Genomic DNA, 12,152 nt, shown 5'->3' with positions numbered 1-12,152 from the left:
CCGCCATGTCACTAATACAATTTTAGGATAAATATGTCTATAAGCGTCAGCTAAATTAAAATCCGAAATAATACTAGATAAATTTTGTTACCCCACAATGCCGTTTTTAATATTACCCCAATTTTGTCAAGGTGAGGATCCATTATAAAATTAAAATCTCCGCCAAATATAATATACCGATGTGTAGCCAAAAATAGCCAAGTAAAAATTCCTTTCGATCCACACCCATAGCTGGCGCATATATACAAATCAGCTTAAATTGTGCGCCACTGATGTCGACAACGAGTAGCCTCCCCTCAAAATCGAAAGTTATTTTCCGAATCACAACACATAAACGATTAAATAAAATAATCCCCACCCCTGTTGAGCAGCTAGAGCCAGAACACCAAGATTTTCGTAAATTTTTGCCTGCTCAACAGTGCGTATATTAGTGTCCTGTAAAAAACAAACATCAGTAGCCATATCTTTCAGATCTCTCGATATTACTCTCGATTTCTGAAGAGACAATAAACCACGATAGTTGATAGATACAGTCCTAATATCCGCCATTTAAGTTTTGTGATGTAGAAAAATTACACATCAAACACATTACACTGGCACGGGCAGACATGATTAAAAACTCACTGGACTGACACAACACCGAAGCAAACATAAACGCCCAGACTGCGTGACAGACATGAGTGAAAAATCACTCGACTGATAGGCGATGTGAACACAAACGAGTCCACACATATAAAACAGTTCACTACTTTGTAAAGCATAGTGAGTGAAATTCGGGGTACCTTGCCAAAAAACATAGACAAACAACCTAGTCGAAACTGACAAAAAATAACCTGAAAAATAGAAATGCATGATTAAATTTACTATATTATGTTAGAAAGAAAGTACTCAGAAACTCAATATCGATACCGACCATGAATAACAACATTATAACGTACAATCTGAAATAGAAAGAACTATGTGAGAAAAGAATAAAAATTAGGTTTTAAATCTTTTCCCACCCCTCTTCTTGGGACTGCCTGCACGGCTGTTTTTTTTTTACTTGTTTCCAGTTTTGATCTTCCTGAACATCTATAATCAAGCTATCACTATCAGAGTTACTTAATTCACTGTCCATTTCCTCGGCCCACGGGCGTGTTGGGGTGGGTCTCGGGGAAGATTCTAAATCAGGCATCACCTCGGGCTCCTGAGGATTCCCAGCCCCTGGAGTCTGCTCCTCTACTGCCTTGTCCCCAGAGGCTGAGAACCCACTCAAAGCATCCGCGTAAGACTTATCCTTATCCTTGTTCTCAGTCTCCACACGTCGCAAAATCTTCATTGGGCAGTCTCTTGCCATATGGCCAGTGCGCTTACAATGGAGACACAATGGCTGTCTCTCATTGCAAGCCACAAGGATCCTAAAGGGATGCACACCTGGCACGTACACAATGTGGGATACAGAAAAATATTGTTTATCAGTGCACTCGAGTTTAATGCGCCACCCGTTTAGCGGGTGGTGTTGACCATATTCTTCGTACCGATAAAACTTATCCGTACTGACCAAACACACGGCCGACCGATGAAAGAGGAATCCAGTGGGCACTGATGCTCATAATTCTCTGCGTCACTGAAGTGAAATAAAATATTTTGAACCTTAAATGTCTTGACTTGCAGCAAGTGTTCTTTCGTTTGTAAGGTGACAAACCATTCCTCTGCTCTGTCAAGTTTCCATAATATCTCAATGGCGCCGTACTTAATACGGAGAGTGAGTTTGCTTGACCGCACTGAAAACCATTTCCCTTCCTGTCAAGATGTTGCCTGGTCTTTCAATCGTACAATATCTGCATCAGTTGGCTCGATCTTACTCAATATCTCACTCATTATGAAAGTTGGTGTTGGTCAGGTGAGTTGAAAATACCCAAATCTCTCTCAAAGCGTGTAATCCAATCCAAACGTATAACCGGCCCTGACAAACCTTGGATCTTAGAAGAAGATGCCTATTCAGGGTCAGTTTAGGACCTCAAATAAATTTGTATCTTTCCGCAATGGTCTCAACACAGTCGGTCTTTAAAAAAAAGAAAAAAAAAGGATATAGAAAAAAGTTCTTCTCTGTGAACAGCGTTCGTTCGTTCGTTCGTTCTTTCTTTCTTTTGCACTCAGGCTACGCAATTGACAGTGCAACCCATTTCGATACATTTAGAAGAGCATTACGTTCTATAATATTCTGGGTTGCACAAGTACTCTGAGACGTAGGACAAACGTCTATTTTCAGCAGAGCTGGGAGACACACGCCAATTTCCCACTTCTGGAAGGTGTACGGCATATGCTAGTAGTAGGGGGGATTCTTTTAATTTGTATTATGAGGGTGGGTCATGCCTGAAAACCTAAATCCATTGTCAGTTGCCCATTGCTGTAAGTTGTTTAAGCAAAGCTGCAACTGACGCTCAATCGTCTGCATGTTTGCCATAACACATCTGAGCATTAAGGAGCATCAGCATTAAACGGGCTCCAGAATACGTTAAAATAATGAAAAAACTATAACGACAAAATACCTATCAATATCACAGAAAGGTCACATAGTGACGATAAAACCATATCACAGAAAAAGTCATTTAATGACTACAAAAAAACACTAAAAACAATATCACAGTTAATACACCACATGGTGGTATTAAAAACCAACAAAATATTTAAAATTTAAAATAAAGACATGCTTGTTTTAAAAACACCACAATCTTCTCATAAAGATAAATAATTGATGTAAAGATCCAGCATGGAAGAAGGCTTTGGAAAGATTATTCGAAATTAATGTTTGTGAATTTGGATGACACCTGTAGATCTTCTAAAACTGACGAAAGAAAGATGTTGTATATAACTTTGAAGTCAAAGAAGGCCATATAATATTAATACTTAAATTATTACAAATATCGATAAACATTTAAAAGGCATCAAGACATTCATTGTAAAAAGGAGACGAATACTGACTATGGGGCATCGTAATGCATTCAACTAGAATAAAACGTGCACCATGCCAACCCCGCTTTGATATTTTGGAGCAAACATAGTAACACGTTTTACTGGCTCATGACCAAGCTGCCAAACAAACTGAAAACATTGGCGCTGAAGTGATTTTATGAAAGAACGATTGTAAAAATGTACCATAACTTTGACAGAGCAATAATGTTAGACACCAAATATTGATAAAGGCCATTTAAGGAAAATATCTAAAACATTCTTAACTTTACCATTGACCCTCTCTTGTAAGACTTTATCATTGAAACGACCAAAATGAAAAACCTACTATCTTAGTCTCAGAATCCACCCAGGAAATCCCAAAAGGATGATCAGACCGAGTCATCCACTTGCCAAAGTAAATTCCTAAAGCATATAGCAAAGGAGAAAGACTACATCCTTTTACGTACCGCTCGAGTGACTGGAAAATGTTCGATAAAAAATTATTTACAAAAACTGAAGATGATATGTCACTATACAAAATTTGAATCCATTTTAAAAAACCATCACCAATGCCATAATAGCGTAAAGCCATAAACAAAAACTCATGGGACACTCGATCAAAAGCTTTTTCCTGTTCCAAACAAATAAAATAACATGGAAGATTCTTGTGTTCAACATAGTCCACGTAGTATATTCCATTGTCCGATATTGACCGACAAGGAACTGCACAAGTTTGAACCGGATGTATCAAAAGGTCCATTACATTACCCAACCTCATCGACAAAACTTTCGACAAAATCTTATAATCTACGTTAAGCAATGAGATGGGTCGCCATACTTCATATGTTCAGGCTCAGAAGGCTTCTTAAAGAGTAATGAAATATAAGACATTTTCTGAGACGCTGAGAGTGATGATTCGGAGAATATGTGCCCGAAATCTAAAAATTGGATTTCGGGGAAGGGAGGGTTTGATTCTCCCAAATGTACAGGCCTAGGGTGGAGCAGACACTTTATTTAGAAATTAGGATTAAGGGTCTTGATATTGGGTTTTCTTCTGTTCTTATTCTGATCTTAAATTAGAAAAAATAACTCGCCCGATGGGCGAGAAGTATAGTATCTGTTATGTACTGATTGTTTTTAGTTTACTATGAACAATATTATCATTCAAGTTCTTATTTTTTGAATATGCAACTATCATTTTCTGCTTATAGACATGGGGGAATTTCTCTTGAAGGCTCTTATAGTGGGCATGAACTATCTTGCTTGCTCGATTGCTGGTTGTATTAAACGGGACAACAAAGGGTGCTATGCCTACATTATGATGAATATTTAGTCCTATAGGTCTTGCTGTATTCAATGTCTCAATCCAATGGGCCTCCCTAGATTGACGGAATTTGGTAGTTTCATCTTCGGGCAAGTCAATTTCTATACGCTCAATTGGGATTAGGATGAGATCGTCTATTGAATGGTCGTCGAGGTTGAAATGATTAGAAACAGGCTTGTCTTTCTTTAATTTGATGTCTGACCTATGAGCATTAAAGCGAGTTCGTAAATTATTCTTAGTTTCTCCTACATATTGTTTAGGGCATTTCTTGCATGAAATTAAATATATTACATTCGAATGTTCACATGTTAGATGTTCTTGGATCGGGTACCTTTTATTCGTAGAGTTGCTTACAAAATAATGAGTTTCTGATATAAAGGGACATGTTTTGCATCTACTGGACAAACATGGAGCACTTCTTAAACCTGGAGGTACTTCGGCATAAAGGAATTTTTTATGTTTCGTAAAAATCGTTTAGAGTACCCACGCTCTTTCAGTTTTGAGAAAACAATCGTACAGGCTTGGTTGAAATCAGAAGATCTTGTACAAATTCGATGAAATCGTAAAACTTGTGACTTAATTATACCAGAAAAGGTATGTTTTGGGTGAAAGGAGCTCTTGTGCAAGAGTTGATGAGTATCAGTTTCTTTGAAATACACTTTAATATCCAGTTTATTTGTTTCTGCTATGGAATCTCCCTTAAAGACCGTGGTATCGAGAAAGTCTATGCTTTTGTCACTCACGTTTGCGGTTAGTTTGATAAAAGGATGGTGGTTGTTGAGAATTTCAAAGAATTCCCAAAACTGTTCGATAGAATAAGTCCAAACCATAAAAATGTCATCCAAAAAGCGTCCGTAAAAAAGTGGGTCAAATGGACAGAGGGGCAACACCTCACGTTCCCACTCTGCCATGAAAAGGTTTGCGTACGAAGGGGCGAATCGTTTGCCCATTGCTGTCCCTGAAGTTTGTAAATATGTTTTACCATTAAATGTGANATCGTTTCGACTAAGACAAATCTCTGTCTATTAAAAGCTTTACGAACTGCCGTTAAACCAGTAGTGTTATCGATATTGGTATACATAGAAAAAAGTCGATAGAAATTAAAATGGCATTAGAGGGAACTCGAAGATTTTTTATTTTATTGACAAAATCGGTTGTGTCTTTAAGGTAGGCGCGATGTTGGCATGCTAGAGGTAGTAAGAAATGATCAATGTATTCTGACACTGCATATGACTCACTACCACAGTCAGATATAATCGGGCGGCCTTTAGGGATTATATTCGAGATAAACCACTCCTTGGTTGGATTCTTATAGATTTTAGGCAAAGTGTACAAATGTCTCTCGCGACAATCAGGTTTGGCAGACAGATAGTCATATTGTTTCTGTTTGAGATAACTAGTTTTGACTAAATCGGCAAGAATATTATTAATCATGTTAGCAGTTTCTTTGAAAATTGGTTTCGGTAAAATGGCATAATGTTTAGGATTATTCAGTTGATTCTCTGCTTCTGAAACGTAATCCTCCCTATTCAGAATGACACAACATGAACCTTTGTCATTCTTTTTAATAACAATGCTATCGTCTTTCTTAAGTAAGTTTAACGCTTCACGTTCCACTCGTGTGAGATTAGGCTTTTCGTGTGTTATGGAAAGGTTCACTGTTTGGCTATTCATACTCAGACTTTTCAACAATGGAATCCTCCACCGGCATATCGCCAGATGACACCGGCAAAATAACATCAGCTGCAATAATATCAATAGCAAATGAACTACTATCATCAGTTCCACGTCCTATAGAAGATTTGGACGCAGACGGCACATCAGATTTCTAAAAACTCCAGAAAATCAGAATAACATGACTTATAAAAAGGAGGTAAATGAAACCCATGAGGTTGTAAATTGGATTTAAAATTAAGGAAGGATTAAATTCTCTTAGCTGCAGACCAAGTCAGAATCTCAACCACAAGACCCATTTAGCATTACGGTTTGAAATACCATTAATGATATGCATAATACGTAAGGATTTTAATTTAGATGAAATGAGTATGATACCAGTCCCACCCTGTGATACACTGGAGTACATAACATTTCTCCTTACAGGTTCATTTTTGGAAGGCCATATAAAGTTAAAACAGAGACGCTGCACTTTAATAATAAAATTACGAGGAGAAACTAAAACAGAGCCAACGTACCAGAGTTTAGTCTATAACATTACAGACGATAGATCTACCAAACACAGATAAGGGCCTATTACTAAATAAATTTAAGGAAGTGGCAATTTTTGTATATAAAGATCTCCAATAAACCTCATTTTTTCCAAAAGGGATCCCCAGCAACTTACTGCCATCTATCCAGCGTATGCCGAAAGGATGGTCTGATCGACTGGCCCATTTACCAAAAAATAAACCTTTGGACTTAGACAAATTTGATTTTGCACAAGATGCTCTACCGTAAAGTAAACAGATGTTAAATACTCTCTGGATAGAGGCATCTGAAGTACAAATAATAGTCGTATCATCAGCATAAGCAGAAAGTTTGACAGAAGTTGAAGGGGAGCCAGGTATAACAATGCCCACTACACGAGGGTCATTTCGGACTTTGAGTAAAAATGGTTCTAAAACTAAAATATATAATAAAGGGGAAAGACTACACCCCTGTCTTACAGACCTGGTTACTTGAAATGGTGTAGAAATATGCTGATTAACTATAACAGAAGAAGAAATGTTTGTATATAAAATCTTTATCCAATTTCGAAAGCTTAAACCAAAGTTAAAATGTTGGAGAACAAGAAATAAAAACTCATGATAGACTCTATCAAATGCTTTTTCCTGGTCCAGACAGACAACAGCCAAAGGCAAGTCTCTATCCCGAACATAGTCCACTACTGCCCTCAAAAGATGACCATTATCCAGTATTGATCTGCCTGGAACAGAACAAGTCTGATCCAGGCCAACAATATCTTCCAACAAACCCCAAGCCTGGTTGATAATACTTTGGAAATAATCTTGTAGTCTATGTTCAGTAGAGAGATCGGTCGCCAATTCTTGACGCCCTCGGGATGCTCCAAATTCTTGCACAAAAGTTATATATGATAAACTCTGAGTGGAATAACGACTCAGACTCAAAAACAAGGTGGTAAAGTCGAACCAGAACATCACCAAGAACGTCAAAATTGGCGAGGTAAAACTCCTTAGTCAGTCCATCTGGACCAGGAGACTTCTCACTCTTCATGGAAGAAAGAGCTGAGAGAATTTCACTCCTGGATATCTCTCCCTCCAGTGAATCTCTCACAGAGTCACTGAGAGAGGGCAGACTTGCCAGGAAGCGACCAGCCTCAGTAAGATCAATGTCCTCCTTATGAAACAGGTTTGAATAAAAGGATACAAAAGATTGCAGGATAGTGCTGTTGGTGGTACAAGAATTATCGCCCTCCTACAAACAGGTAACTGTTTCCTGGCAGCACGATCATGCTCTTTTTTAAAAAAGAAACGAGATGGTCGTTCTATATTTTCAATAACAGCAGATCTAGATCTGATCCGAGCACCATCCACTCTCTCGTCCTCAAGAGAACAAAGCTGATGCTTTATCCCTGAGACACGAGCAGAGAAAAGGCCCGGGTTGAGTATCTCCCGCTCAGTCAAGTCCCTATATTCTCGTTTTAATGTAGATATATCTGCTTTTCTCTGTATGGTTAAACTTTTCTGAAACTCCTTACAAAAAGTTTTTATATGGCCTTTAAAAATTTACCCGGTTTAACAAAGAAAGTTCTTTTTCAGATACTAGATACGAAAATGAATTAAAAAAGGAGCGAAATTGAAATGTGAAATCAGAGGAAATAACACTGGAGCTGTTACACTTCCAGTAACCTCTACCTATAGACACTGTTGGATTTAAACTCAATTTAAAAGAAATACAAGAGTGATCAGAAAATATAAGAGGCTGGACTTGAAAATCATGTGTACCAGAAAATTTATTAGATGGTATATAAAATCTGTCCAGTCTACAAGATACCGAAGAGCTGCTCCAGGTATGAAGAACTTTATGAGGAAAATGAAAACGGAAGACATCTTTTGAAAGTTAAACCGTGAAATTAGGTTCTTGAAAGTGGAAGAACTTGACGATATTTTATCAACATTACCACCAGTTTTATCTAAAACATTATTTAGAACAAAGTTAAAATCACCACCTAAAATAATACATCTTGAGGAGACTAAATAACTCTCAAGATGACGAATAAAATCATTTCTATCAGATGGTTTGTTAGGACAATAAATATTTATAAAACGTAATGGGCAGTCATTTATATCAACATCGATATAAACAAAACGGCCTTCTAAATCAAAATGAAAATGATGAACTATATATCTTAAGGAGTTTTTTAAGAGGATGGCAGAACCAGAGCTCTAATTAGACCCAAAGGACCAAAAATATTTATACTGCTGTAAAATGTGTTCAAACTTTCTTCCAATTTTTAAATTAAAAACGTGTGTTTCTTGTAGGAAAACAACATCGAAACGTTCAAGGGCTAAAAATTTATATAAATAATGGATTTTATTAAATCCTAACAAACCATTTGTGTTAATGGATGAAACATTGAGTGTCATCTTGATAAATATTAACAGAAAGAAGCACAATGTAAGTATATATAGGTACATTATCAAAAACCAGTAAAAAAGAAATTAAATCGGAGAGTCTTCAGAAGACTCTTCACCCAATCCGAACCCCTCCCCATCGGTCGACCGACCAGGAGTCATGCTACTTAGGATATCATTTAGCTTTTCAGTGTCAGCTAAATTATCCATAACATCACTGACCATTTCAACCGGGTTAATATCATCCATTACAGTATCCATGGATTCAATAGCTGGTTCTTTGTTCAAGTTAGGCTTTCCTGGCTTTGACTTTGGTAAAGATGACAGATTTTCCGATCTCAACGAAGACGTGTTGGCCCCAGCTGCAGCAGACTGGAGCTTGTCAGAGGTGTGGTTGTGTTTAATTTTAGATGGTGAAGAAGTTTGTAATGCCATTTTTTTAGTACTCGAATTAACAGAAGTAGAAATATTGCTAACGGGCACAGTATTGCATTCTGATGAAGTACTTTTTTTTGCATTTTGTTTGGGTGTGTAAAACCAATCCTCATCCACCCTCCTCTCATAAAGTTTAACATGAGCAGGAGGCGGAGGAGGAGGAAGAGGAGCGTTCTCTTTAGGAAGAGCAGATACTGGCACGAAACAAGTACTGGGTATATTAACCGAGGATCTGTTCAGAACATTGGCATATGATGAGGCAGAGGACAAAAAAGCTTTACTCATGGGACATTCCTTCCTCATATGTCCGGGTTGGAAACATTTTAAACATATGGGAGCTCGTCCCTGTAAAATAATGAGGACATATTTCCCAGCACAGATGATGTGTGGGGCACAGAGTCAAAAGCCGAAGGTTTACCCTCTAAAAACACACGTCGGGTCAGAGTCTTAATGTGTTTCATACCTTCTTGAGAATAATACTCTCTAGATATTGAGAGGACTTTAAGGCCAAACGACCGGAAAAAACTTTCTAAATCTCCATCAGAGATATACTTCGGGAGCCAAAACAAACGGGCTATTAGTTTGGATCTATCAAAGCCGGGAAGGGAGTAGGAATTCCTCCCAATCTCGGCAACAGGACTTTTATCCAAAAAGGAGGACACAGTCACCTCAGATTCGAAGGTGACGTGGAAGGTCCTGGCAGATCGACCGGAGCCCATTGAAACAATGGACTTCGGATCGATATCATTGCTCTTTACACAAACTGGCTACCTGATGACTGGGAAAAACCAGTGTGCACCTTTGGATACCCTGCCTATCCGTAAGGGATCCAAAAGCTAAACAACCTACCTAACAAAACCCTAACGAGCCCTAGGTGGACCTAGCGGGCCGTCGAAGCAACCGAGCCCGACCTTTTCCACCGGAACAGGAATAGAAGTGAAATTCTAAAGCTCGATGCCCACTAGTTGCACTAAATAGAGCCGTTCTCGCAAACGCATAAATGCCGGATACTAGTACTCTAATTTTTAACTAAAACCCAAGCGTAACAAGAACAGATACTACACTTTGATCTTAGCCAAAAGGCCGAGAAGCAATGCCTGTTAAGGGTCAGTTTGTACCTTTCCGCGATGGTCTCAACACAGTCGGTCTTTAAAAAATAAAAAAAAAATAAAAGAAGTATATGTTCTTTTCTATGATCAGCGTTCTTTATTTCTTTCTTTTGCACTCAGCAGAGCATTACGTTCTATAATATTCTGGTTTGCACAAGCAGTTTGAGACGTAGGGCAAACGTCGATTTTCAGCAGAGCTGGGAGGCACACGCCAATTTCCCACTTTTGGTAGGTGTACGTCATATGCTTGTAGCAAGCTGGCATGGTAGTAGGGGAATTCTTTTAATTTGTATTATGAGGATGGGCCTCGCCTGGAAGTACTGCAATACCAGGGCAACCCGTGATGAGGGCGGAGCTTGCTCCGGGCACCTCATCTAGGTCAAAAAATCAGTTTAATATCGAAGTACCCCGATGAACCAGAATCTTAACCACCATTTTGCATTCCAGTTCAAAATACCCTGAACAATATGTATAACCCGAATGGCTTTTAATTTAGAAGAAATATTTATGATCCCAGTGCCACTAAAGGATTTATCCGAATACATAACATTTCTACGAATTGGATCATTTTTTGAAGGCCAACTGAAATTAAAACATAATCTTTGAACTTTAATAATAATTTATTTTTTGATGGAATTGTAACAGATCCAACATGCCATAACTTAGACAAAGCTATTACGTTACATATTGTAGACTTTCCAAAAATGGACAAAGACCTGGATAGTACCTTATAATCCACATTCAGAAGCGAAATAGGGCGCCAATTCTTGACCCTCTCAGCATGATAGGGATCTTTACACAAAAGCGTGATATAGGATAGGCTTTGTGAAGAGGATAACGTTCCTAAGGAGAAAATAAGGCTAACTAACACATCACCAAGCATGTCAAAATTAGCCAGATAAATTCCCTTGTTAGCCCATCTGGACCAGGAGATTTTTCACCTTTCATTTCCCAAGGGGCTGGTAATATCTCAGCTTTGGATATGCCACCTTCGGGAGAATGCCCGGAAGATTCGTCCAACTCAGGCACATCTGCTAAAAAAACCATATGCCTCAGAAAGATCTATCTCTTCTTTAGAAAATAAAGTCGAGTAAAATGACTGGAAACTGTCCATGACCGTGTTGTTGGTGGTGCAGAGTTCATCACCATCATTAATACAAGAGATAGTTTTCTTGGCAGCACGGTCATGCTCCTTTCTCAAGAAATTGCGAGAAGGGTCTCTCTTGGTTTTAAATTTCATTGGATCTTGAACGTATGCGAGCACCTGCAATTCGCTTATCCTCTGAAAGGCGAAGCTGATGCTTTATATCTGAAAGGCGACTTGTGTAAAGACCCGGATTCTGTGACTCACAATCAGTAAGCGTCCTATATTCTGCCCTCAACACAGAGAGGGTGTGATCTTTCTGTAAATATGATCTTCTTTGAAATTCTATACAGAAACGTTTCACGTGGCTTTTGAAAAGATCCCAATTTGACAGAGAAAGACCATCATCTAGATATGAAATCTATCTGTAGCTTTACCATCAGCAGCCTCCATTTTCACAGCAGAACTCATTGCCATTTTACAGGCACTTGAGTTCTTTCAGTCCTCTACATCATTAAAAAAATGTATTATATTTTCTGATTCTTTGTCCTCATTACAAGCTATTTATAACGTCCAACTTGTACACCCAATAATCGGGGATATATACAAGCTCTCTGGGCCGAAAAAGGACATTGTCCTTTGTTGGCCCCCCCAGTCACATGGATATACGGGGG

The 12,152-nt window shown here is 38.4% G+C and overlaps 2 protein-coding genes across 2 annotated transcripts; both read right to left on the bottom strand.

The window, feature by feature from the left end:
- Positions 1 to 321: 321 nt before the first annotated feature.
- Positions 322 to 1,336, bottom strand: LOTGIDRAFT_175253 (hypothetical protein; the record flags this gene model as incomplete). Its single annotated transcript, XM_009055885.1, has 4 exons — positions 322 to 435; positions 625 to 833; positions 914 to 941; positions 1,043 to 1,336. 4 exons carry the CDS (start codon positions 1,334 to 1,336, stop codon positions 322 to 324), a joined length of 645 nt encoding a protein of 214 aa, XP_009054133.1.
- Positions 1,337 to 8,937: 7,601 nt separating this feature from the next.
- Positions 8,938 to 10,768, bottom strand: LOTGIDRAFT_175252 (hypothetical protein; the record flags this gene model as incomplete). Its single annotated transcript, XM_009055884.1, has 2 exons — positions 8,938 to 9,630; positions 10,724 to 10,768. 2 exons carry the CDS (start codon positions 10,766 to 10,768, stop codon positions 8,938 to 8,940), a joined length of 738 nt encoding a protein of 245 aa, XP_009054132.1.
- Between the last annotated feature and the right edge of the window lie 1,384 nt (positions 10,769 to 12,152).

Source organism: Lottia gigantea (assembly GCF_000327385.1).
Source record: "Lottia gigantea unplaced genomic scaffold LOTGIsca_259, whole genome shotgun sequence".
Taxonomy (NCBI): domain Eukaryota; kingdom Metazoa; phylum Mollusca; class Gastropoda; family Lottiidae; genus Lottia; species Lottia gigantea.
The sequence above is the reverse complement of the archived record's forward strand: the minus strand, read 5'-3'. Positions and strand labels throughout refer to the sequence as shown.